The sequence below is a fragment of the Curcuma longa genome, chromosome 11 (genome assembly GCF_044706935.1).
Source record: "Curcuma longa cultivar G26 ecotype Majalengka, Jawa Barat chromosome 11, ITB_CL_G26_1.1, whole genome shotgun sequence".
Lineage (NCBI taxonomy): Eukaryota > Viridiplantae > Streptophyta > Magnoliopsida > Zingiberales > Zingiberaceae > Curcuma > Curcuma longa.
The window spans coordinates 21,980,347-22,006,308 of NC_133871.1; the positions used below are offsets into that span (position 1 = coordinate 21,980,347).

Genomic DNA, 25,962 nt, shown 5'->3' on the forward strand with positions numbered 1-25,962 from the left:
AGCCCAATAAGTCACGGGACGATAAGAACGCATCTGTTCCCAGAATCTTTCCAAGTCGCCTTTTGTTTTTTTCATCGCTCCCTCCTGCCCACCCTAATCATTCTCAGGAGCTTGCAAGAGCGAAGATTGGATCGATGGCCGGGACTGGACCGATCACCCAGGATTGGGAGCCCGTCGTGATTCGCAAGAAGGCTCCCACCGCTGCGGCAAAGAAGGACGAGAAGGCCGTCAACGCCGCACGTCGAAGCGGTGCTGAGATCGAGACCGTCAAGAAGTGTATGCTTCCCTTCGCGGGAGCGAGATCCATCTGACCTTACTAATAGGCTTTTCTGAGTTTTGGTAATTTTTTTGAACGTTATTTTGCAGCTAATGCGGGTACGAACAAAGCTGCTTCTAGCGGCACGTCCCTGAACACGAGGAAACTCGACGATGAAACAGAGAATCTTTCTCGTGAGTTTTCAATGTTTGATCCTTATCTACGGAAGTGGTTTGTTTTTATTCTGGTATCTATGTTTTTTCTTTATCTATATGTTGTATAATTAGGATTTCGTTCGTAGCCGGAGACTAGCTTTTCCATCGTTGTCGGTCTCACAAGAATTGGGCTTGGATGGGCATAAACGATTACAGTTTATTAGATTGTCGGGAACCATGCTGGTTGTCGATTCTCTTTTTTGTTTCGTCTTGGTTCATTGTGCACTCATTTCTCTTTTCAAACTTTCCATTGTCATTAAACATCTTTACAAGCTATGTCAAGCAATCTAAGTGCTGAACGAGTTAGTCCTCTCTATCAAAGAATTATTTGTTTTTTGAACTATCCTATTTTTTTCATTGAACTTGAGCTTGACTTTTAAATAACATCCTGATTTCAAATGATTAGGTTTTTAGCTTCCAAGGATGATAAACTTTTGCACGACTCTTTCTAGCATCAGAAAAGGCAAACTTTTTTTTTAATTATTATTTTTACTATTATTGTTGTTGTTGTTAAAAGTTCAAGAAGTTAATGGATGTAATTAATTAATCGAGTTCCATGCTCAATATAGTTTTTTCATGCTCACTTACAACGGCAATTAGTTGAAGCAATTCTGTTTCGTGTTCTATCTTTCTAAGCTGCCGGCTAGAAAATAAAGGTCTACCATTTAAGATAAAGTTGTTTCTGTTTTTCAGAACATTTTTTTTCTACTGTATAATCCATTTTCCTGCTAAAAAAGCATGAATGAATCTAATGTTCAAGATCATTTTCTAGATTATGGAAGAGAAATCTTCAAGTTCTTTGTTCTGTGCAAATAGAATCTCAACTGACCCATGTGCTCTTCACTTTTTTGCGATTAATTTGTTTCTGATTAATCATATCCATTTCCTTCCTATATTAGAGGAACCTCAATCATAAATTCTAGTCAGTATGTAACATAGAAGTTAAAGGTATTTTTCAAGGGTGGAATCTAAACTGTGGATGACCTCTTTTTCACCTTTTTAGTCATTCAAGTAATTCATTTCCTGATTTACAATTGGATGCATGCGTGGATAGTGGAAATGATTTAATTTTTCAAACATGTCATTATTTGATAAAGTTTATGTAATCGGACATGATATTATAATTTTGAATTTGTCAGGTTCTAAGTCTCTAAGTGAAACTTACAAGCAACTTTTTGGTAGCACCATTTGTCTGTTCTTCTAACCCATACACATGCAAGTTTTAATTGCATAATTACAGCTTAGGAGTATTTAGCCAAGTAAAATTTTTAACATAAAACAATCATTAATTCTTTAGCTTGGTTTTGATTTTTTTTTTTCTTTCTTTTTTTGCTTCTATCAATGAACTTTCATGTTGATCCACCGCCTTTAAAACATTTTGAATAGTCTTTTACTAGTTTCAAAAGGCATGCTTCAGTTCCACATGAAACTTTAACTTTTTGTGTTTTCATTCATTCTGTTAAGTCAACTAAAGTACGGCATTGCGTCCATGCAACGATTAGGCTTAACCTAAGTTGTTGGATCATCATGGTAGTGTATGGATCATGCGAACCATAGCTGGCCACAGCATATAAGCTTGACTTCCATTATTAAGTTTTCCCTCTCCCTTTGTTTGCTTTCAGCATTAGATCCTCCTGTAAAACACATACAGTTTGTCAGGGATTTTCTATACTGTTAATGGTTAACCAATGCTTTTCAGAATAGTCATTTCGCTTTTTTCTGGTATAATTCCATTATATGCTTGTTTCTTTCATGTGGCTTATGTACTTTATACACACATATGGGGTTTCCCAGATAGTCAAATTGTTCCAGAAGTTGATTTATCATATACAAAGAAAATAATCATTCTGGATTAGTGAAATTGTTCCGGAAGTTGAGTTATATCATATACAAAGAAAAATCTGGATTGAGTATTTACTTGTTGGTCCTCATTGAAATGCAAATGGGCCGCCAACAAGATTTGGATAAATGTATATTGCTTGTTTACTACTTAGGTTGATAGATTGAAGGGGAGCTTTGGCACAACGGTAAGGTTGTTGCTGTATGACCTAGAAATCATGAGTTTGACTTTCGGAAATAGCTTCTTGTAAAACAGGATAAGGTTGTTTATAATAAATCCTTTCTCAGGACCCCGCATTGACGGGAGCTTCATGTACCGGACTGCAATTTACTTAGGTTGATAGGCTGAAGGGAAGGAAGTTAAGTATGGGAGTAAAAGGAACCGTTTGGATATAAAAATGACCTCTTATGAGCTTTACTATGTTTTCTTTCCTTATTCTATTAATTCATTCAATTCACCCAAGTAAACAATCCATTATAGATGTAAGATGTGCTACTGCACAACGTTTCAACCTGTATCTGTGAGATCTACATTGATGCACTCGATAATAGTTTTGTTTCAAAAAAAAAAAAAGTAAATATGAGCAATAATGGCATTCCAGAAATCTAGTCTCAAGTCAGTAGTAGGTTGGTTTTTCATGTGGAGATTCGTTAGTGATTCCTCATTGATTTTTCTACATTATTGAATTCTACTGTTCTTGTTATGACCCAATTCCGGCTTCTGACCTTTTTTATCCCATTCAACAAGATGAGCGTGTGTCGACTGAACTGAAGAAGAACATCATGCAAGCCCGTCTGGGCAAGAAGATGACCCAGGCTCAACTCGCACAGGTATTCTCTCTTCGCGCATACATCTTTTTTATTCCAATTTCTACAAAGGCAAGTTAGAACATGTTTCTGTCATATCTCACTGAGTCATTCCTATTTGTGTCAGCTAATCAACGAGAAACCCCAAATTATCCAAGAGTATGAGTCCGGAAAGGCTATTCCAAACCAACAGATCATTACCAAACTGGAAAGGGTGCTCGGGACAAAACTCCGAGGTAAAAAATAACTGATGACCACCCCAGCATCATCCAACCTGTGATCACAAGTCCACGAGGAGGGTGTTTAATATGCAGCATGTAGGGAGTTGAGCTTCTATGATTTTGTTTGTCAATTGCATGTGAACTGTGTAATAGTCTTAGCATTTGGTACCGTTGCCTGCACATGACCCAAGTTTCAAATGCTATGATCAAGTATTATGACTGACTGTCTGTCTGTCTTAGCATTTTCTTGTTTTATTTGGTTTTGATTCTCTTGTGGAGTTCTGGTATTCCAGTTCCAGATCATTCGCAACTACCTAGAAATTGTGCATAAGATAACTCCGTTACATCTTGATAATAAATAAGCAATTGGCACAGGTGATCCCCGCGTGTTAGTCTTGTGAATAAATAATATGTAAATGAATTTTCATTTTATTTTATTTTATTTTCTTACTTACATACATGCATGGAATCAAATACTAATTGTTTGTTTATGGTTATTAGATCATTTACATTATATTTTCTTTATTTCCCAGCCAAAATAAATGGGAAAAATTAACCTCTTTTTTTATTTTATTTGTCGAGGAAACACAATGTAAGATCATTAAAATCACGAACCGGCGGAATCATTGGTTCATTTGCCGAACCGGGTTTAAAACACAGGCGTCCATTGGCCACGATCTCCAGATTGGACGGTTGCGATTAATTATCCACACGAAATGCTGCAATTTGTAGATAGATAAGAATGAGATAGCAAGGGGAAGTTTGATAAGGGAAGAACAGCAGAAGAACGAAGGCAATGGCCGCGGTGGCTGCTGCTTCTTCGTGCCTTATTCTTCCTTACAAGCTCCAACCCTGCTCTTCCTCCCTCGTAATCACCAACAGAAGCGCCGGCACCTCTATCCGCCGCTCCAAGTGCCCCCTCGCCTTCGCCTCTACTCTCTCCTTCGCCGCTTTCCCTCCAGGTAACTTTTATCTTTCGCCTTGCTACCCTGAATCTCTGGTATTTCTTTGTTCGAGTGAGATTGACGGTTTTTAGGGTTTCGGTGATCGTCCCCAAGGCCTTCTGAGCGCGGTGGAGAAACGCAGGGTGCCTCCGCCGGGAAGGCCCACTGTTGTCTGCGAGGCGGTGCCTAAGAAATACGACTCCGCGGACAAGAGGGCTCGTCAGTCTGAGAAGCGCCGGATCTACCACAAGTCCCGAAAATCCGAGATCCGGACTAGAATGAAAAAGGTCACCGTTTTTTTCCCCCAGCTTTGTTTGACGGAATCTGATCTTTTCTGAGTTCTATCTTCTGCTTTACTTGAATGGTTCTGTTTACTTTACGTGCTGTTTTCAATGAAATCCTACATTGAGTGAAGGGTAGTATTACTGTGGCTGCATTCCTTTGCTTTACTTCTAATTTAGCTTGCTACTACACTCGTTCGCAGTTTTTTTTTCTTGGATGCTCTCCTCGTATTGCCGTATGTTTTTCTTGGATTAATCCATTTTTTATGGTTGCTCTCTGTTAGCTTTGTCATAGAATGTTGCATGTTTAAGGGCCTGTGTACTTCCTCGGAAAGGTTTCTCGAGGCAAATTTCACTAGTTGCAGTTAATAGTTTCTCACATTGCAGCAAAATGAGCTCATCAACACTGGCTGTCTTTTCCATTTGTTACTCAAATCTCGGACATATCTGAATGTTAATTCATCAGAGAAAACTATGGAAGCGGTTGGATTGCTTGCCTTGCCTTTTCTCATAATAATCACTAATCAACATTCAAAGATATAGTAAACCCTGCTTTAAGAATTATAAAGGCATTAACTGGTTAGAGCATCTGTTGATGATCATCTGGTGAAAAGTTACCCATTAGTATCTTAGCGGAACATAAAATTTGTGGGGATAATTTATGCCAATGTGCAGGACAATTGTTCAGCTGATTGTCTAAAATATGTAATATAACTAGTGGGATTGGGAAAATGTTTGCCTGTTGAAACATTAATTTACCATTTTTGAGTCAGGGCAGGTCAGTGCATTGTATATTAGTATGATTTGCAGTACAAATCTTTTGAAACCATCAAAGTTGTGAGATGCATTTTAACTTTCAAGAATTAATTATCTCAAAGATCAGATGCTTAACAGAAAAAATGTTCTGAAACAAACAAACACAAAAAAAAACTCTTACATAGTGAATCTGTTGCCATCTGGTAGTACTAATTAATTTTTTCTGTATGTGTCCCGTGAAAACCCTTAATTTTATGTTCACTAAGGATACAGGCTTGCTAAATGTGGTTTGGGTATTTTGTGTCTGGACTTATATCAGACTCCTTATTTCAGACTCGATTCTGACTTTGGTCGGCATCTAGCAGGAGTAATTTTCAGTGTCACTGAAATTATGTAGGTGATATGGTAAATGCACGCCATTATAAACACTGACAAAAATGAGCACCTAGGTGCAACACCACCATCGAATCAGTTGATGCCGTCTCATGTAATGGACTAATAGAGAAGGTATTTGGCATCGTTTACAGATGCAGTTTGATCATTCCGTGCTGTAACTTTTAGCTTTTGATGGTAAATTGTAAATCATTCAGTGTGCTTTTGCATGTAGTGGCAATCTTCATCCTGTATGTCATTACATACAGTGAGGAGAAACAATTATAACTCGAAAAAAATTGATTTCTTTTTTCTTTTTTAGGTGCTGGTATCCCTCGATGAGCTGAGGAAGAAAAGTGATGCACAATCCGAGGACCTACTCCCAATTGAAAAACTCGTCGCAGAGGCCTTTTCTGTGATCGACAAAGCTGTTAAGGCAGGCACTTTACACAGAAATACTGGGGCTCGTCGCAAGTCTAGGCTTTCAAGGCGGAAGAAAGCAGTGGAAATTCATCATGGCTGGTACGTACCAGCTGCAGCTAGCTAATGTTTTGCGGTTTGGTGTATGAACGTTCTCTGAAAGGTCAATCTTTTGTTGTTGTTGTGGTTGTTGTTTTCTTTGTGAAGAATGTTTAGAGTTAATTCCAGATAAAAAATTCTGTTTCCTTTATCATTGAACAAAGAACCTTTACCAATTTTTTTAAAAAAATAAATTATCTTTTCAGAATGATAAATTGTATACTATTGAGAATTATGTTTGATCAGTGATCAATTTCTTTCCATCAGATGTCAGTTTACACGATTTGATTTTTAATACAATTAATTTCTTTCTGGAGCAATTTAAATCAAACCATTTTTTCTGGAAATTAACATTTGAAGACAAATTCACCGTTCAAACTGAATTAAATTGACTCAACTTTTAAATTTTGATCTAGTTTTAGCTTGGCTTATATATTCATTTAATTTGGTTAAGGTTTATTAAAGCAGCGTGTGGATATCTTCTTATTTCAAACGAAAATTTATCTACTTTTTTTATTCTGTTGAAGATTTAATAATTTTAATTTTATCATAAGATCAAATTAAATTGGTAATTGAACTGGATGAGGTTCTACTAAATTCATTAGTTAAATCAAATAGATCCACTCTAACCTATGGGGCATGTTTGATTCATATTAATTATCATAGGAAAGTATTAAACATTAATGTTGGTGCTAATGGAAGCAATTAATCTAATCACACCAAATAGATTGGATCCAAATCATTCCAATATCAAAGCACTTGAGAAAAGTATTGAAAAAATATGAATAAAACAAAGTGGTAGATATAATTAATATACTCTCATTGAGACATTAGTCTCACATTGGAAGTTTGAGATTATCCACTCAAGCAATCTCGATAGATAAACAATTCCATTGTGAAATAATAATACTATATATATATATATATATAGTCTAGTTGCTGGATTGAGTTTATGCAGGTTGAGAATGGTGAAGAAATTCTCCCATTGTGGCCACAATGGTGACAACTCTAGGACTTGTATGGGCACAAGAGGCATGGCTGGAGGAGGTGGAGTGAAGCTATTTGGGGTCCAACTTCATATGGCTTCTTCCCTCTCGAGAAAAGCTTCAGCATGGAGTGCCTCTCCTGCTCTCATCCTTTTGCTCCTTCCTCTTCCTCTTCTTCATCCACGTCTTCTCTTGGCTCAGTCGATGAAGCCACTGAGAAGACGACGACTCATGGTTATCTGTCTGATGGTCTTGGTGGCAGAAAACAAGAAAGGAAGAAGGGTGAGTCATTATTGTTTTTGTTTGAGCTTGAATTGCTAGTGATCTTCAACTGTAATAGAACAGTGTTTGTGATGGATAGGAGTTTCATGGACTGAGGAAGAGCATAGGCAGTTTCTTGTAGGACTTGAGAAGCTTGGAAAAGGAGATTGGAGAGGCATCTCGAGGAACTTTGTCAACACAAGAACTCCCACACAAGTGGCAAGCCATGCTCAAAAGTACTTCCTGAGACAGAACAGCCTCAACAAAAAGAAGTGCCGATTGAGCCTCTTCTATGTGGTAATGCAACCAATCTATGCTCTTCATTGCACATGCCATGTTCTAGTTACAATCTAACTCTTCATCTCATTACGTTTCAGGTTGCAGCAACTTGTGAGAAGGCAGCTCTACACACTGATCCTTACAAGTCAGAATTAGAAGTGCATGATCCAGTCTTGTTATCTCTTTGTACCATGGCAAACCAAAATGCTTCTGAGACTGAACCTGCAAAAGTAGATCTGAGTTCATTGATCCAAGAGTGGCCTTCATCTGCTGGCCTAATCGAAAGGGACAATGCACAGCTCTCACATATCGATCTTGAGCTCAGAATTTCCAGCTCAAAGCTGAACCAGAAGAACTCATCAACTGGAGATCTATGTTTTGGTACCATAAGAGTTACATAAATGGCTTTTCATGAACGTTGCAACCTGTGACAAAAATGGAAGCTTAGTCAGTGTTATTGACACAAGGTTCCTTTGGATTGTTTAGATTAACTCAAAATACTTTCAGAAAAGGAGATGAATGTGCAGTTTACTGAAACTAGTGCTATTTTTTCCCCTTTTTCACTTTTTGAATTGATAAGTAGTATTGTTTGTGTGGGAAATTCTCAAGGGAACTTATTTTTGTTGTTGATGATCAGAAATTTCATAGTATTTCCACCTCAGAGTACCTATATTTATGTGCAGTTACAAAGAACCTAATTTGCTCAAAATTTTAGTACTACTCTTGCAATTCTTGCGATTGGATCAAAAAGTCACTGAACTGTGAGAATACTTATAAAAAAATGACCAAAATCTATTATTGGCAATCTCCTAAAAGACACTGAAGACATGGAGAATAAAGGAATACTGAACATCTGAGGAGAACTTATCAACAAAAATAATCTATTATTTGCAGCTTAGTGAATCTTGTTTCATTGAAAGATTGTTTTTTTTTTACTATTTCTTAAATAAATGGCATACTTATTGACAAAACTATAGAGGAACTGAACTATAAACTGGCAAAAAGAGAATTTGTATTTGTATTTGATATTCTGAAAAGGTTTTCTAACCAAGGAAAGATAATACAAATTCAGTAAATGGTGGATAGGAAGCCACATCATTTGACTTATCCATGAAGATTTGAGTGGCATCATATTCTATATTGGAAGATAAGGTGATAATAAGACAATAGAACACACCAAACCAACTTTTCTGTGGGCTCTCATTGTTGCCTGCATGGAGACACAGTAGGGCCACATCTGATCTGATTGCCCTTGATCTTCTGCTATCTTTGTTAATCATTTCAAGAGGAAATCATGTTTACTTGCTAGGGAAAGAAAAGAAGAAGCTTAATTATAGTATCACCACACTCACTAAAGAAAAGAACAATAGTACTGAAACTCAATTGTAAATTGAAAATCAATGAATATATATCTATTTACTGGGAGCTGGTTTTCAAGCCTGATTATTGTCTGTTTGGTTCTGCAAGTCTTGTCTATGAAGATGAATGGATGGAAGGGCACATATGAAAGAGTAGGAGACAAGTAGCAAGTGTGAGAGGATTTGGAAGGTAGGAAGGCTCCCTTTTTGCAGATGTTGATGGGTGAACCACCACCACAAGGAGTGCTTTGGTGTGTTGTGGAGATGCCAAGTAGTAGCTCCACCTCCACATGTTGTTCCATGAATTTCCACCTTACAGTAATTCACCAACGGCCATGACCATGAAATTATTGTGTGACACTTTGCCAAAGAAGTAATTAAGCAAGCATAGGCTCCCTCTCCTTTTCTCTTGTGATAGAGTAGTTGCATGCCTTCTTTCTTTATGTGGAGATATGATCTCTCAGCTATCTATGAGTTTTGAAGCAGAGACGTATCAAAGGGCTTGAGGTTGGGTGGGGAGTGAGGGAGGCGAGTGAGGTGAGAGTCGATTCCATGAAAATTTTTTAAATTTAAAATATTGTGAATTAAACATTCTCGTAAAGTTGCTGTGGTGTAGTGGTTATCACGTTAGTCTTACACACTAAAGGTCTCCAGTTCGATCCTGGGCAGCAACATTTTGTTATTTTTTATTTTTGTTTATATTAAGGTAAATTTTAAATGGTAGAACAGAAAATTAAAGTTGCTGTGGTGTAGTGGTTATCACGTTAGTCTTACACACTAAAGGTCCCCAGTTCGATCCTGGGCAGCAACATTTTGTTATTTTTTATTTTTGTTTTATTGAGGATAAATTTTAAATGGTGGAACAGAATAGTTAAAGTTGCTGTGGTGTAGTGGTTATTACGTTAGTCTTACACACTAAAGGTCTCCAGTTCGATCTTGGGCAGTAACAAATTATAAATTTTGATTTTGTTTTTAATGTGATATATTCTAGGTAGAACAGAAAAATAAAAGTGGCTGTGCCGTAGTGGTAATCAGGTTAGTTTTAACACTGAAGGTCTTGAATTCGATCCTGAGTAGCAACATTTTATAATTGTTTATAATTATTCTCTATATTATTAAACTTTTCTTTGTAATAACGTTTATATTTTCATTATTCTCAATATTTTTTCTATTAGGGCAAATTCTAGGTGGTGGAATAGAATCCTAGAAAGGAAAGGAGGTTTGATATAGAAAATCAAATTTCCATTTGATGAATTCATAATTCTTACACTTTAAAAATATATAATAACTAAGTAAAATAATTCTATATTTATCAACTCCTTCAACTATTAAGATTGCTCATAAGAAACTCATTACATAAAATAGGGTTCTAAATAGAAAATGAACTTTTAAGATTGCTCATTAGAAACTCATTACATAAAATAGTTTTCGGTCTACTAATTAAGGAGTTAGTGAAAATACTCCCTCATAATTTTTTATACATCCTTTATTACTACTCGCCAAATATTCCACCCCACATTTTGTTGTTGTTGTTGAGATTGGATGTAATTATTTTTTGTACCCCCACTTAAAGCTGTTAATTTATTTTTTGTAATTATTTTTCTTACATACTTTTGATATTGGATGTAATTATCCAATTATTTTATTTTCCTTTCCCAAATTAAGCCTGGGCTCTTAAATAATTTAACAAGGCATTTAAACAATTTGGAGAATTATAGGAGCATTTCAATAGAAGTGCATAAACTATGTGGACGAAATTATATATATATATATATATAACAGAAATACGTACAAACTCATAGAAAGATAAGAATTATACAATCAGTCTGCAGGAAGTGAAATGTAGCTCAGTTTTTCTGTAGCAATACAACAAAAGTGCAATAAACTCGAGATAAAAATACTAGATAGAAGAAGCAACGCAACGAAACAGGCGAACACAAACATTTTCCTCCCTGAAGAAATACAAATGCGCAATCAGATGGAAGATTGATCGTCTCATATGCATCTCATTTCTTTAGTACGCTGCATAGGAAAAGAACAAATTTGTTAGGCTTCCAAGCAGGAGGAGCTAAATCACATGATTCTTGAGAAAACTCATGATTATCATGAGATACGAAAGGGCAAACTCCTGTTTCTTATTCCTGGCTCGCATGTAACTGTGATTCTTAAGGCATCTGTAGCAATTAAACTTTGATTCCTCCCAACTCCAATCGTATCCCTAACCTACACTTTTAGTGATACCAGCAACCTACAATGGCAGTGTTGATATGCTTGTACGGTTGTACCCTACTGCGCATGGGTTCATGCCCTACCAATAACAAATTCCATAGGAGCATTTCGATGTCTGAATATTACAATTGCATAGGAATTGAAAAAAGTTGTAGAAACCCCAATTTAATAAGTTATTGGTAAATAGAGAAACAGATCACTAACACAACAAGCTGCTTTTTAACTTGATCCCAATTTTGGGGAATCAGAGAGCTAACCTTTAGAGACTAATATAGCAACATAAGGTTTATGGGTTTGTTCCAATACAGAATTGATTTAATTATAGTATTCATGTCAAATTGTCTAATTACTTAGTTTGATCTTCTTGTGAACCATGCTAAAAAAATGTTGAGTGAAAAGGATCATTTATCAAAACGACAAATCTTCTTTTCCAAGGGATCATTTTATCAAATTTCTTCAAGCCAAACTAAATTTAATGAGAAAAATAGAGTATCGATAAAGGATGAAAATTTTCTATATAGCATACAACAAAGTTCATAAGTTCAAGTTTTCCAGATGATCAAATTTTAAATTCTAGTTTTTATACTTTGAGATATTACACTGTCTATGTAAAATTGTACCTTTTTATCTTCTATGTAGATTGGAAAAGTTTGTGTCACTTGGTTTGCCATTTAATTCCATTTCTAATATAAAAAAACCACAATATGCACAACCATAGTATTGTTTGCATCAGCTAATTTATTTTGAAACCAGATTCAAGATGGAAACTAAATCAGTCAACCGACCATAAAAATGACTGTACAAACTGCAGGTTAGAAGTGGAACTTACTTGTACAGATACGCAGCAATACCAAGAATAATACACAGCAAGATTATATCAATGCAAAAGTTGCGACTGGATCTAAGCTGAAAAATGAAAAACCACATTAGAAATTCTTAGCTATAGGTTGTCAAATAAAAATCTCTCGTAAAGTATAGATAATGTTTACTCAAACTAGAATTAGAAGGAACCTGAGTAACAGTCTGCTTAAGCCTGACATTGGTATTCTTCAGGTCAGAAGTAGCCTTGTCCACCTAGGGTCCAATCTTACCAGTAAGTCAACCAAAACCCCAATATCGCAATTTTTTATGAAAAGGATAAAATGTGTTTGAAGAAAAAAAAACAACCTTCGCGTCAATTTCATCCATCAAAGGTACTTGCCTGTCCAATTCCTGTTCAATACAATAAAATCAGTATAATGCTTTTTTATTTTTGAATAGTCAGAATAAAAAACGCACTTCATTCATGTCGTGTGCCATGTTTTTTAGTGTATCCAGTCCTTCAGATATAACATCCAAACCTTGATCCTGAAAAATAGATCTCCCATCATCCCATGTATCTGAAGCAATAATTATTATAATAAAACCAGCACCGACTAACAGAGAAAACTACTAGTATAGTTTGTAATCTCACAAAACCATCTCTGCATCTGATAGATAATTAGCAAATACAACTTAACTGAATACCAAAATAAATAATAAAAAATTCAAGATGCTCATAAAAGGGATTACAATAGACATTTGCGGAATATAGTACCAGTTGCTATTGGAAGTGCATGAAATTAATTTGGAAAGAAAAGAAATTTATTTTTCTTGAAGAACACAGTTCATTTTACACAGATTGAAGGAAGTGAAACAAAAAATGCATGATAAACAGAGTAGAGTGTAATTCTCAATCTATAAGCATTGCAATAAAATGAAAACGAAGTGAATAAGACATGGAATGCTTCAGGAATTCGGATTAGTAAATGAGTCATCAGCTAAATACGATAAAGTACTAATACTACATGGAGGTAAGAAGACTCAGCAAACAACAAAAGAAGGAATGAAATTCCAAATAAAATAGCAAACCACATGCATTTCAGGACACTGACACCACGGCTTGTGTCCAATTTCTTATACTAAATGTTAGTGGCTGAGAAGATATTTGGCTCATCAATAAGAAGTAATCAACCATGTCTGAACAAATACACGCATCTACCTTGTGCTTCTGATGGCAGACTCTGATACATATTCCTTATTGAGGAAATAAATCTGAGAACATCTTCAAATGATCCAAAATCTCTAGGATGGATAAAACATCTAAAGATGAGATTTTGCAATTTGAAGGAGAAGATGATGGCAGTTTAAAAAACAAGCAACCTAAGTTGCATATGATATCTATAGCCTCTGTTTTCTAGGTGAGAACATATGTTCGCCTAAGAAAACTTCTATATGAGTGACACAAACTAACCTATTTAATAAACTAAAGAAATTATTCACAGAAAATAGTAGCACCAATAATCACAAGAACAAACCATCACCAGTAAAGCTTAGCAATTTGAACCACACAAAAAAGGACTAGATGTCAACTGCCACCCTTAACATTGACTTCCACATGCACACAAATATTCCAAATATAAAGGAAGAAGACAAATGAAAGATGAATCACTTGTTTCATTTTGCGCATCTCATACTCTTGCCTAAATTGGTTTGACTCTTCAGTCTGCTGAAAGTGCTCACTGTCAAATCTTCCATCTGGATCAAATTAAATACATGATATGGTCATGATTAATTTTACAAGAAAAAGAGCAATGATAAATCTTGATACAAGAACTATTCAAATAACATGCATTTCATTGTAAAAATGAAAGTAGTTGAAAGGATTTCCATCTCCGGAGGCATACAATCAAAGCAAGTAGAAAATAAAATAATTAATTCAATGACTGTGCTTATCTACTTCTCGGTTTGTCCCTTTTTTGGCTAGATTCATTTGCTCAGGTTACAGCAAACATATTGAACTAATAAATTTCTTTCACACTGATGAATGAGAATACAACTTCTTTGGAGGACAATCAGGCATGTGAGGATATATCAGTATATTTGGCAGTAGGTTAAGCTACAGTTATTAATTTAATTTGGGTTCAACAATACATCAAAATTTGATAGGAAAATAATGTAGAACACTCTTTTTGTAATTTTGTGAATCCCTGAAACCTTATTAGAAGTAGCATATAGACTATGTAGGTGCAGTCATCAATCAAAAGTGCATCTTTACAGAAATGGAGTTGCTGAGAATTTCTAGAACCATTAAGATGCCCAATAGAAAATGAAACATCTTGGAACATTGATAAATTTACATGAACTACAGTAAACCTTCATGTTCTACCAAGTGGCATAAAACACCAACAGAGCTAATTTTATGAGATTTCTAATAAGTAGATTAGTTCTCATACAATAAACATAAGTCAAACTGGAGAATATACCAATCACACCCTTATGCAATCCAATTACAGAACTATGTCAAAGTCATGGTAAACATGGCTGCAAAACTAACAATTGAATGGAATGAATCCAAAGAAAATTACATCTCCCATTTCATAGGTTGTATTGAACAAGGTTTCATATACTAAAACCGAGAAGGCAATTTCATGTTAATCCTTTTAGCTGAATCAAAACCAAAAGGACAAAGTATGTTAGTTTTATTTTCATCAAGAAATCAATTGATCATCTTGTCTATTATGAATGAGAAAGGTTGGCTCCAATGGAAAACTCGTAAGCTAATGAGAAAAGGTTTCCTACCAGAATTCCTGTCATGGGCATGGCAATTCAGAAATTCTACTTTCTTTCTTCGATGACCTCTACTAGCATCCAAAGAAAAAGGGTGCACTTTCAAACCCACAAATCAGTGTGAATTGGAAATGCATTATTGAGGTCACTCAGCAATAAAGTAATACTTATTATTTGGCTAACTTGAACATCATGGCAATCTCAGTTTTGAACAGTGATTTCCACAGGCTTGAATTGGTTAAGACTAGAACCAAAAAAACGTAGAACACTTTCCTTGATTACATAAAGGAGCTCATAAATTGTAAACTACCTTATTCTAGAAAATGCTTCTCTAAGTTGTATGGCCTAGAAAAAAAGAAGCATAAATGCAAACACAAACAAATTTGAACTCTCCACTGATATAATTTAGTACTAGAATGGTCGAATGGACATCCACAATTTAGATCAGATCAACAATCTCTAAATTAACATCCTTCATCGGTTATTCTTATAACCACCTAATACATGCACACAATGTGATCTTGATACCTGAAGTAGAGTCAAATCTAATTTCCGTGCGAGAACCTGAAGCTGTCCAGCCACCAGCTTTTGCACCACTCTTGCTCCCATCTGGAATTGACTGAATCCTGTCTGGTAGAGCTGATACCAAGTCACTCCGTGTAGCAATTTCTTCCTTTGGAAGCCCTTTTACCTAGACCAGAAAATAGTAGAAACACCAAATTCAACAAAAAAAATAGTCGTCTATTTCATGATTTATGTCCATAGAGATTAATGGTTGTCCATAACAATTACAGTCATGAAAGATACAAATTTTGCCAAACTTTAAGAAAGGTCAACACAAATGTGCAAATAATGCATTGATATTGTATGGAAAGACAAGTTGTGATAAAACATTGGGACATGTAGTTTAATCATTAGTAACTGTAAAAATATGGTGATTTACCTTCTTGCAAGGAAAAATAAAAAAAGAAATAAGAAATTTAATTATGGCCTCATCAAAAGTTCTATACAGGACATATGTCCATATCAAAATTTGGCATCTGATATTTACCACTTATGAGCCACATGCTTCTTCAGATCATTGGAATTTCTGAAAATAACTCAAATTAAATTACACATCTCAACCTACAAAAATAGTTTCCCAATAATTATTTAAACATGTTTTTTTTTTAGTTTATGAATAGTCTCCAATAGAAATATCATGAAAATATATAGTTTATAGTCTACTAGGATATATGATTTAGATAACATTTGGATATGTGTATGTGTGTGTCTCTCTAATATTTCATAGAACACAAAACACACAATGATTCTATATAAGTTTATATCAACAAGTAATATTTCATAAAATAAGTCATAGAACACAAAACACACAGTGATTCTATATTAGTTTAGATCAATACATAATATCTCATAAAGGTATAGAACATAAATCACATCATCATTCATCAAGCCGTCTTTGCTATTTAAGTTTGGCTACATGAATCTTATCCCTGCATTGAATTCTATGCAAGGTAATATCACTAACAATATAAAATCTATCAAATCATTTTTTAATTACATTGATTAAAGTTTTCTTTAGTCGCCCTCAATTTTTGGTATCTTATAATCAAATAGATATAATTTCTAATTATAGTCTCTATTGGCTGTCATTGAATATGTTGACCATTTTAACCTATTTTCTCTCATTTTACATTCTATAGAAAATACACCAAATTGCTCTTGAATATTAGAAATACATGGATTAGATGCAAGCAATTATCCTATTATATATAAATTTCTGAAATTTTAAAGAATGATATTTGGATATATTCATGATAATAAGTATTTTCAGAAAAATATCAGTGAGACAAATTGTGAGACATTCATATAGTTAAATGTCTAAATTCCCTTATAGTGTCTCCATCGGCATAATTGCACCAACTGGTTAAGAAAAATTGAGTCCCTAATTCAAGCACTTTCAACTAAAGATACTACCATGTTATGCATAATGCATATAATCACAGCAATTAACCAAAAATACAATCTGAACATCTAGATTCTTCCAGAAAAAGTAACAGTAGCAAATATGCATTCATACGTTTAGACAACCATTTAGATCCTTGTCACTCCATTGCAAATTTTTGGCAAATTGTTTATGTAACTTGAACTCGGATATTGTTATGATTCTAGAGATCCAACATGGTTGTTTCTTAAAACTATTACATGTGATCAATTAAGTTGATGTTTCTTGAAACTATTACAGAGTTGATCAAAGTGGAAGTGTTAGGTGTACAAAACGAGCATGAAGTGATAGATGAAAAATATGAATATATCTAGTTCATCCAAACATATCTCGGAAAAAATAATTGGAAACACAATCCTACAATGAGGCAACCTCTTCCTGTGTAGCTTCACCAGGTCCATTTTCTACTGCATTTATTTTGTAGTGAACAACAAGCTACTGCCCAGTGACAAAATAATTTATTTATTTTAACATAATTTCCACCTATGAACATCTTAAACAACTCTATCTTTTGAACAACAACAGCAAAGAACAGAATTCCGATAACTATTTGTAATCAGGCTATACGGATCTTACTTGTTGGCGAAATCTACATAAGGCTACATGGAGCTTTACTAACTGATTCTTATATGTGAACAGTCAAACATATCAATCAATATGCCAGACTGTCGAACCTATAATTACGCATGACATCACAATATTCCCGCATGTTTTTTTTTTCCTATTACTATGAGCAGCAAAACAGTACCAAAATGTTATTTTTGAATAATATTTCCAACAGAACAATCAAGATTACCTCAAATGATAAGATAGAAACCACAAGATATGCCAAAGGCAAATAACCCCAAAAACAAAACGGAGAAATTGAAAGTGTCAAACCTTCTTCACGGCCAACCTCTGCAGTTTCGGGACCTCCTCCAGCAACCGCGCCTTTGTGCGGCGGATCTCGGCATTCAACGCTACAACTGCGGCCCGATTCGTTTCGTTGGACGCTGCTTCCGCTTTCTGCGCCGTGCGACCGCCAGATCAACCGCTACGGAACAAACCCTAGCAAAATGCCAAAGAAGAAGAAGAAAAAGGAGGAAGGAACGGGAGATACCTGTAGGGCGGACTCGATGTCCGACTCGACGGAAGCGTAAAGGCGGGCGAAGGCGTCGTCGCCGGAAACATTATCAGCGTTGAGCTTGTCGACGTCGTACTTCTCGTACTTCTTGCAGATTACGTCGACCCGCGTAAGGATATCGATGACACTCATCCTCGATCCCTTGTCGTCCTGCTTCTCTCCCGCTTCCCCGCCACCAAACCTAGCAGTTCTCCGACCCCGATGCCAGGAGATCGAGATGCCTTCGGGGTGGAGAACAAAATCATGAGGAAATAAAATTAATAATAATAATAATATACCCTTGTAAAATTTTACGCAGAAAACCCCCTCAGTTTCGAAAATTAACGTGAGAGGTCCCATTGGCTGGGCAATAGTAAATGTGCTTTCAACCCCCTCAATTTACTGAATTTTCCTCCGTAGTCCTGTTCAACAATGCTCTGTTCAACGCGTGTTGCGTTTTGCGTCGGTCACCCATCCAATCGGACGGTCCACAATTTTCTCACGGGAAAAGCAAGCTCCCTTCTATAATAATAATAATAATAATAATAATAATAATAATAGCTTTTTCTTCCTTCTATAAACGAAGCAGAGGAGGCATCCTCCATTGCTCCTCGGCTTGCTCTGCTTTTCTTCCTTCATCCATCTCTTTGCGGCTCTTCGCTGTTCCATGGGGAGAGCTCCGTGCTGCGATAAAGCCAACGTGAAGCGGGGGCCCTGGTCGCGGGAGGAAGACGCCGCCCTCAAGAGCTACATCGAGAAGAACGGCACCGGCGGCAACTGGATCGCTTTGCCCCAGAAAGCAGGTCATCACTGTTCCATCTCAGTCGATATCACATGAACCACTGCCCTCCGTCGATCTTTTCACTATTTCTGTCTCTGCCAATAATGCAGGCCTCAAGCGGTGCGGTAAGAGCTGCCGATTAAGGTGGCTCAATTACCTCCGCCCTGACATCAAGCATGGCGGCTTCACGGAGGAGGAGGACAACATCATTTGCACTCTCTATGATCGTCTCGGAAGCAGGTTGGATCGATTCATTTTCGGTCGATTTAGCTAAGGATTTGATCTCGAGATTGGCGATCCCTAATTCGCAAAATCATTAGGTGGTCCGTGATCGCTTCCCAGCTGGTTGGAAGAACGGACAACGATGTGAAGAACTACTGGAACACCAGGCTCAAGAAGAAGAAGCTGCTCATGGCGAGGGCAAACTCCAGCTCCACCCCTCCTCCGGTCCTCTCCCCGCCCATCAAAACCGGGGCTTTTGGCGGCGCCGAGTTCAGCTTCGCTAATGTCAAACCTCTTCAACCCAGCTACGGGTTGCTCCCTCAGCAGCATCCCCAGGCGCCACTCCCCGAGAGGAGTTTCATCGAGCAGGTGGTCTCCCCGTCGGAGGAAGCCTCCTCCTCGTCGCTGAACAGCTGGTGCAGTTACTCGAACGAGCTGTTCCTGTCGGCGCTTGGACTGGGAGACGCCGGCGCCTTGTTCCTCGGCGGCTATGGCTTCGGCTACCAGGAGAGCGATCCAATTCCAGGCGACATGGCCACACTGCACCAGGGCCTCACATTCTCGTCATGATGGGCGCAACTGCAGCAAGTTCAATTACCCATGAACATCAGAACATGACAGAACTGACAACAAAGTAGAGGACCAGCAATTGTTGTTATTATCAGTGTAGTTACTGTTCTAATTCCCTTTTGTCTTCCATCCTCGCGTAGCAGAGTGAATAGGGCGGTGCGCAGTGGAAATTAACTAAATCACCAAAAAACTTATCAACTAATGCTTTGATCAGTCATTTTTGTCTTGTGCATTGGAATGGCGTGGAGACTTCTTAGTCCAGACATGGTCAGCAAGGGCATGCCTCTTTTAGTTTGCCTGCAGCTGACATAGCTCTCAGAGGCCATGAGAATTGCATGGATGGTGGAATGGCAGTTTCAAAGCTGATGCAGAGGAAGGTAACCATCAGCCCTTTCTCACTGCATCAAGATTCTCCCTCACAAGGTTTTGACTCTTTTGAGCACCCTTAATCCACTGGCTGCTTTATATATATATTTAGCCATTAATTGTTCAGATAGGCCTATCTCAAAGCTTTTGTTTATTGTTCATCTCTCTCTCTCTCTCTCCTCTCTCTCTGCCTGTCTCATAAGGTTGTTGCCTCTGATTGGAACAGAGGAGAGTATCTGCTTCAGGAAAGGGGCTCTTCTCTTTCAGTTCCCAGGCTGCAGGCTTTCTTGTCCTGTAATCATTAAAGTGTTGACGAGAACGGCCAGGTTTAGGGATCATGTATGGGGAAGACGATTGAATAATAAACGTCTCTTTTCTTTAAATCATTAAAGAAGGATTAATTAAAAAATTATTAGTGTTTATTTTTAAAAAAAAGGTTAAAAGACTTTGATAAAAACTATTCTATTTCTTTAATTTTCACTAAAATTAAAAACTCATCACTTGAACATTTAGAAAGAATTAAACCAAGTTATAGGTTTTAAAATAATTCAAAAAATTATTTTAAACATAAAAAATAAAGTGATATGAATTCTATTGTCAGTTTTTATAAATTATTACATAGTTATAATTTTTAAGAAGATATCACAAAACATATATATATATATATATAAAAAAAAATTGAATAAAATGATATAAGTTCTTCAATGTTTTATTAAAATATAAATAATTTATAATTTTTTAAATCTCAGAAATATAAAAGATTTTATATATATTTTTAAATAACACAAAATAAAAATTAGAGTTAAGATTTTTTAAAAAAAAATAGAGATAAGTTAAATATATTTTATTAATTTAAAAGCATTTTAAAATGAAATATAAATAAAAATATGACAATTTTAGTTAAAATTAATCATATACAGTTTTAAAAAATCAGGACTATTTTATTAAATTGAATCTAAAGAAATTACACTGTTCTAAATAATTAAAAAATAATCATATAATAATTTAGATTACAATTGTTACGTGAATTTAAGCTTTTAAAATAACTAAACTAATTAAAATAATTATGTAGTATTTCTTAGTCAAACTTATTATATATTATTTTTGAATGATCATTTTAAAATGCTAAGTGGAATCCAATAATATCCACCCATCTACGTATAATATAAATTTATAAATTATGTATATGTTTAATGAAAAATATTTTATTATTTTATTTGAATTCATACCCTAGCTCATTCAACAAACTATGGTAACTAGGTTTCATTACATCTTATTCTTTTTACTAGGTATTTAGTTGAATAAAAAAACTTATCCAACTTGTACAACAAAAATGAAATATTCATTTACTGTTAATTATTGGACTATGAGTACTCTTTTCTTAAAAAATAGTTGTTTACATTTCCATATGAACGGGTTGAACTATGATTTCCAAAAAAACATGATATAATCTTTTCTTCTTGTTTATTTTTGTGATTGAATCTTTTAGAGAAGTCAAAAGTCTTGACTTTTGCTATAATCAAATGACTTTTGATACTAATTCAATTTGTCAACTCCCTCAGAACCCAACAACTCAGACAAATTGCAATAAAAATATGTAGTTTGAGAATCTTGGTTACACCATCAATCTCTCTCTTTCTTCTCCCCTCTCCAAGTCAATGCTTTCTTGCAGCTGGTTCACTACTTCAGCCATTTCAGGCCTCCTGCTGCCTGCTGAAGATGCTGTGCACCTCATTGCAAGGTCAACGACCTTCCACACTGAGTTGGGCTCATAATCTCCATTTTGCAGCTTTTCATCAATGAAATCTTCAATCTTTCCTGTGGGAATCCTCTCTGACAGCCATTTAGTTATGTGCCCCCTTCCAGGATCTGGAATCACTGGAGGTTGGCCGGTGACCAATTCCAGGAGAACCACCCCAAAACTATACACATCAATCTTCTCATCGAGCTGTAGAGTACTTTGGTACCTGCAAAATATTAAGAGTTGGATTTAGTTTCTAGTCTCAGCTTCTGCCTTATGGCAATTACATGAACTGGAGAAAATGGCAGGCATACAGTGGGTCAATGTATCCGGGCGTGCCGACCACCTTCGATGCTAAACCATGTGTGTCATACTCATTGCCGAAGGTCTTTGAAAGGCCAAAGTCAGCTATTTTAGTCTCTAAACTTTCACCCAAGAGAATGTTGCTGCTCTTCACATCCCCGTGAATTATCGGTTTCTTGCATCCCCTGTGTAGATAGTCCAGTCCTGTACGATGACGATCAAGGTTTGTAGCTGGTGTCGATATCATGAAGTAGAAGAGTAATGATATACATAAACTGATTATTGATGTTTAGGTTGAAACCTTGTGCAGCTTGGTGTGCGACGTGGAGCCTCTCTGCCCATGTTAACCCAGGGGAATGTGCTTCACCTTCAATTTGACAGAAGATACAAATTTCTATCGATATGGACAATGATACAAACATCTAGCTGAATTGAGTTTATGTATATGCTGAAGTTTCAACCTTCTGTTTTATAGGTGCTAACTAAAAGTCTGTTTTATTTGAACTAGAATTGCATGTCTTAGAAATTGCAAACCTCTCAAATTTTCCTGAAGGCTTCCAAGAGGCATGTATTCATAGACCAGAGCAAGGTAGCTGCCATCCTTGCAGTATCCGACCAAAGAAACCAGATTCTTGTGGTGAATTTTTGTTAAATTTCTGGCCTGCCATAAAGAGCAAAACATCATCATTCTTAAGAACTTGGGTCGAACTTGATTCTGAAAATAGTTAGTTGTCGACAGGCCTGATAGAATTTTAGCTGCATATATGTATATACCTCAGCCAGGAACTCCCTGTCACCTCGTGGGGACGACTGCGACTGCAGCTTGACGGCGACTTGAGTGCCATCTTCGAGTTCTCCATGGTAGATGATTCCAAACCCGCCTTTACCGATCGACCTTACAAAATTGTTTGTTATCTTTACTATCTGAGCATAGGTGAACAAGTGAACATCCACTTGCATTTGAATGACTGCACTTTCTTCAGCACTAGCTTTAGCCAAATCTTCAATTCGCAGACAACATCGACGCTTTAGTGTCAACTCGATCAAGAATATCACAAACCCTAAAGAAAAGAAATACCATACCTCTTTCATTCCTTCTCATTCTCCATGCAATTAGGACCACCAGTAGAAGTAGGATCACTACTGCTGGAACAACTGTATAAATTATAATTACATTGGTGTTCTTGTCACTGGCCTGGCCAGGCTCAGAGATTAAATCATTGTCAAACCTGTATTAGCAAATGGAGATGATGATATTGCTTTCAAGAAACATAACTAAATAAAAAAAAAAAAAATGGAGGAGAAAAAGAGAAGTTTACAGAAGTGTCAATGTTCCATTATTCATCTTTTCTGAGAGAGAAACTGGGACAGCTCCAGTAATATTGTTCCCTCTCAAATCTCTGGCACCAAAGACAGAAATGAGGTTGAATTATAGTCATCTCATTCTGAAAGAAAAGGTTATCATATAACTTACAGGAATGCTAGCGAAGTTAAATTTCCCAAATTTTCAGGTATGACTCCTGTCAAATTGTTGAATGACAAATCCCTGCAGCAAGTAACAGAGACACCATCAATTCCAAGTTCCCATTGCTTGTGCTATGACATATGTTAAATTAGAACTTACAAGATTCTGATTTCAGATAATGATGCAAATGAGGTCGATATTCCTCCTGCCAATCCACTTGAAGTCAAGTTTCTGCAAAATGCTTGATCTTGTAAGATGTTTTGACCAGTTCTGATCTGATTGCCATGATGGAAAAAGATACACACAGACATCTTCAGATAACTTACATAGAAGTGATTCTTGGAGGACCAAGTGTGTCATGGCTACAATTAATGCCGTCCCAAGCATATCTCCTTGGAACACAGGGATCACCAGTCCAGCTCCCCCTCTTAACTTGGTACTCTACTTTGATTGCAGTAAGGGCCACGACTACAATGGTTAAATCGTTCCCCAAACATTATTTCAATATTTTTAGTGATGAAACCAGATTTAAAAACTTCATCATATGCAAGAATCTGTTATTTTTTCCTCTAGAAGCTGAAAATTTGATTGAATTACCATCATTAGCGTTGGTTGTATCTTCAATCTGCATGGGAGAGTAGACCTCCACCGCGTTGATCAACGGAGGGAGGCTGGAATTCGACGTCGCAGTGAGACTGAAGTTGTATCTGGCTTGGTCCTCCATGGGGAAGACGCTATAGATGGCGCCGGACATGAGGTACGGCGGCTGGTAGGGGCCGTACCAAAGTTCGCCGTTCATGGAGATGTTGAACTGCCTCGATCGGTTGTTCTCGAGCTCCGCGAAGTGGAGGTTGGCGAAGAACTTGTTAATGCCTTCGAAGTAGTCCCAAGAGAACCGCATCTCCCTGTCGGCGAGTCTCGCCGGCGTGAACGCCGTCTGCAGCACCGCCGTCGGCGCCTCGAATTCGTCCTGTTCGAAGTTGTGGACCGTGAGGTTGGTGGATCTCGTCCTCCACCAAGGATGTCGACGCTCCGGTTGCCAGATGCGATCGTACTTGTCCTCTGGATATCTGTCGAACCAAATTCTGTTGGCTTTTGCAGCAAAATTCACATCTGAAAGTGATTAACTACTAGTCACCTCACTGCCTCGTTGTTGAGCGATCCGTAGTTGCTGCGGAAGCAGAGCACTAGAGATTGGCTGACATTTGCGACGCTGTAAATGCTGCTCTTCAACGGCCGCAGCTCGATCGCCGACACGAAGGGCGTTCCCTGGCCGGTGTTTATCAAACAGACGGAGACTACGCTCGCCGCGGCCACTGTGATGACCTCGTGACTGTACACTTCCGAGGCATTGGTGACGTTCACCGTCCGCCAGTGGTTGACCTCCAACTGCAGATCGAACGACAGAGGCCTCGCGACGCTGGCGCTGTTCCGGCCGTCGTAGTTCCCGTAGTAGAAGATCGCCCTGACGAGGTACTTGGTGTGCTGCGACGCCGGCAAGGAGTAGCAGTTCCGTTCGTTGTCGGGGAAGCTTCTCAGGTTGAGTAGCTGCGCCTGCGCGCTGGAAGGGAGGGAGTTGTGGGCGGCGGAGACATTGTAGTCGGTTCCCCTGTCGATGAATCGGTCATCGGAGACGTATAGGATTTGGGTGGTAGGATCGGAGTAGCTGTGGTTGCTGGAGATGCCGCAGTCGATGCTAATGAATCCTGAGATCGATCGAATGACCAAGAATTGAGGAGAAAACAAATAAAAAAAATTAAGATAAAAATTAACAGATCATTTGTAGCACCGTCAGTGCTCGGAGACTGTCCATGAACGCAGAGTATGAGAACAGAAGCGAACAGAAGCACAAAGCAACACGATCTGCATGTCATCTTCTTCCCCTGGAATTGCCTTCCTTCCATGAATCCTAGTTGATATGTTAATTGAGAAATTGCAATTCAATTCATTCACAAAAACCTTTAATGGTTGACCTGAGCTCAGTCATACTTTCGGTGTTCATTTTTAATAGAGAGAAGACGTAGGCCTTGACTGAGTTCATGCGCTGACTTGCGGGATGAGAATTGGTAGTTGAAACGTAAAGGGACAAAATAAAAACAATTGCGTAGGGAAATTGGATGCAAGCTACAAATGGAGAAGAGAGGATCGAGCGACCACTTTCCTTAATCAGTTTGTTTGTGTGCTGTAAGGCTTCGTTGATCGAACAAAACTTCACAGAAGTTGCTAGGAAGCATCCTTTTCCAACTGCACGAGCAGAAGTGCAGAACTCGAAACCAAAGTGTCGTCGTCTTCTTCGTCTTCTTCTTCTTCACGCGTTCGCGCGCCTGCGTTTAAATTTGAGCGAGTCATTTGTTGGGCCCATTGCAAGAAAATAAAAAATAAAAAATAAAAAAGTATTTAGAATTTATCCTTTTATTATTATTTTTACAGATAAACAGAAGAAAATGTAGATTATTTTTTTTTTAAAAAAAAAAATCAAAACGGATATATTATTTA

The 25,962-nt window shown here is 37.1% G+C and overlaps 5 protein-coding genes, 2 non-coding genes and 1 pseudogene across 7 annotated transcripts; 6 read left to right on the top strand and 2 right to left on the bottom strand.

Moving 5' to 3' along the window:
• Positions 1 to 58: 58 nt before the first annotated feature.
• LOC141838291 (multiprotein-bridging factor 1b-like) lies at positions 59 to 3,591 on the top strand. Its single transcript, XM_074725727.1, has 4 exons — positions 59 to 276; positions 367 to 450; positions 3,059 to 3,141; positions 3,245 to 3,591. Exons 1-4 carry the CDS (start codon positions 135 to 137, stop codon positions 3,362 to 3,364), a joined length of 429 nt encoding a protein of 142 aa, XP_074581828.1. The 5' UTR covers positions 59 to 134; the 3' UTR covers positions 3,365 to 3,591.
• Positions 3,592 to 4,089: 498 nt separating this feature from the next.
• LOC141838290 (small ribosomal subunit protein bS20c) lies at positions 4,090 to 6,364 on the top strand. The gene is made up of 3 exons (XM_074725725.1): positions 4,090 to 4,300; positions 4,397 to 4,569; positions 6,014 to 6,364. Exons 1-3 carry the CDS (start codon positions 4,135 to 4,137, stop codon positions 6,236 to 6,238), a joined length of 564 nt encoding a protein of 187 aa, XP_074581826.1. The 5' UTR covers positions 4,090 to 4,134; the 3' UTR covers positions 6,239 to 6,364.
• Positions 6,365 to 7,173: 809 nt separating this feature from the next.
• On the top strand, positions 7,174 to 8,397 carry LOC141838289 (transcription factor MYBS3-like; annotated as a pseudogene).
• A 1,298-nt stretch (positions 8,398 to 9,695) lies between these two features.
• Positions 9,696 to 9,768, top strand: TRNAV-UAC (transfer RNA valine (anticodon UAC)). The gene has a single exon. It is a non-coding gene; the product is annotated as a tRNA-Val (tRNA).
• Positions 9,769 to 9,832: 64 nt separating this feature from the next.
• TRNAV-UAC (transfer RNA valine (anticodon UAC)) lies at positions 9,833 to 9,905 on the top strand. The gene has a single exon. It is a non-coding gene; the product is annotated as a tRNA-Val (tRNA).
• Positions 9,906 to 10,870: 965 nt separating this feature from the next.
• On the bottom strand, positions 10,871 to 18,266 carry LOC141839083 (syntaxin-71-like). Its single transcript, XM_074726742.1, has 9 exons — positions 18,016 to 18,266; positions 17,796 to 17,921; positions 15,440 to 15,602; positions 13,794 to 13,879; positions 12,602 to 12,670; positions 12,491 to 12,535; positions 12,335 to 12,397; positions 12,153 to 12,229; positions 10,871 to 11,116 (listed from the first exon to the last, which is right to left on the bottom strand). Exons 1-9 carry the CDS (start codon positions 18,169 to 18,171, stop codon positions 11,101 to 11,103), a joined length of 801 nt encoding a protein of 266 aa, XP_074582843.1. The 5' UTR covers positions 18,172 to 18,266; the 3' UTR covers positions 10,871 to 11,100.
• A 382-nt stretch (positions 18,267 to 18,648) lies between these two features.
• On the top strand, positions 18,649 to 19,752 carry LOC141841539 (uncharacterized). The gene is made up of 3 exons (XM_074729708.1): positions 18,649 to 18,821; positions 18,910 to 19,039; positions 19,120 to 19,752. Exons 1-3 carry the CDS (start codon positions 18,686 to 18,688, stop codon positions 19,589 to 19,591), a joined length of 738 nt encoding a protein of 245 aa, XP_074585809.1. The 5' UTR covers positions 18,649 to 18,685; the 3' UTR covers positions 19,592 to 19,752.
• A 1,820-nt stretch (positions 19,753 to 21,572) lies between these two features.
• LOC141837346 (putative LRR receptor-like serine/threonine-protein kinase At1g05700) lies at positions 21,573 to 25,400 on the bottom strand. Its single transcript, XM_074724765.1, has 13 exons — positions 25,256 to 25,400; positions 24,605 to 25,172; positions 24,064 to 24,536; positions 23,793 to 23,934; positions 23,626 to 23,697; positions 23,476 to 23,547; positions 23,321 to 23,401; positions 23,085 to 23,230; positions 22,776 to 23,002; positions 22,536 to 22,662; positions 22,303 to 22,368; positions 22,013 to 22,205; positions 21,573 to 21,924 (listed from the first exon to the last, which is right to left on the bottom strand). The coding sequence occupies exons 1-13, from the start codon at positions 25,368 to 25,370 to the stop codon at positions 21,573 to 21,575; spliced, it is 2,634 nt and encodes an 877-aa protein (XP_074580866.1). The 5' UTR covers positions 25,371 to 25,400.
• Between the last annotated feature and the right edge of the window lie 562 nt (positions 25,401 to 25,962).

Excerpts from the sequence above, each read along its gene's own strand:
- LOC141838291 (XM_074725727.1), top strand. The coding sequence starts at position 135 with ATGGCCGGGACTGGACCGATCACCCAGGATTGGGAGCCCGTCGTGATT. Across the intron at positions 277-366 it reads GATCGAGACCGTCAAGAAGT|CTAATGCGGGTACGAACAAA; the intron begins GTATGCTTCCCT and ends GTTATTTTGCAG. Across the intron at positions 3,142-3,244 it reads CCCAGGCTCAACTCGCACAG|CTAATCAACGAGAAACCCCA; the intron begins GTATTCTCTCTT and ends TATTTGTGTCAG.
- LOC141841539 (XM_074729708.1), top strand. The coding sequence starts at position 18,686 with ATGGGGAGAGCTCCGTGCTGCGATAAAGCCAACGTGAAGCGGGGGCCC. Across the intron at positions 18,822-18,909 it reads CGCTTTGCCCCAGAAAGCAG|GCCTCAAGCGGTGCGGTAAG; the intron begins GTCATCACTGTT and ends CCAATAATGCAG. Across the intron at positions 19,040-19,119 it reads TATGATCGTCTCGGAAGCAG|GTGGTCCGTGATCGCTTCCC; the intron begins GTTGGATCGATT and ends CAAAATCATTAG.
- LOC141837346 (XM_074724765.1), bottom strand. The coding sequence starts at position 25,370 with ATGGAAGGAAGGCAATTCCAGGGGAAGAAGATGACATGCAGATCGTGT. Across the intron at positions 24,537-24,604 it reads CTCAACAACGAGGCAGTGAG|ATATCCAGAGGACAAGTACG; the intron begins GTGACTAGTAGT and ends TTGGTTCGACAG. Across the intron at positions 21,925-22,012 it reads CCCGGATACATTGACCCACT|GTACCAAAGTACTCTACAGC; the intron begins GTATGCCTGCCA and ends AATATTTTGCAG.
- LOC141838290 (XM_074725725.1), top strand. The coding sequence starts at position 4,135 with ATGGCCGCGGTGGCTGCTGCTTCTTCGTGCCTTATTCTTCCTTACAAG. Across the intron at positions 4,301-4,396 it reads CTTCGCCGCTTTCCCTCCAG|GCCTTCTGAGCGCGGTGGAG; the intron begins GTAACTTTTATC and ends ATCGTCCCCAAG. Across the intron at positions 4,570-6,013 it reads TCCGGACTAGAATGAAAAAG|GTGCTGGTATCCCTCGATGA; the intron begins GTCACCGTTTTT and ends TTTCTTTTTTAG.
- LOC141839083 (XM_074726742.1), bottom strand. The coding sequence starts at position 18,171 with ATGAGTGTCATCGATATCCTTACGCGGGTCGACGTAATCTGCAAGAAG. Across the intron at positions 13,880-15,439 it reads TAGATTTGACTCTACTTCAG|ATGGAAGATTTGACAGTGAG; the intron begins GTATCAAGATCA and ends AATTTGATCCAG. Across the intron at positions 12,536-12,601 it reads TGGCACACGACATGAATGAA|GAATTGGACAGGCAAGTACC; the intron begins GTGCGTTTTTTA and ends TGTATTGAACAG.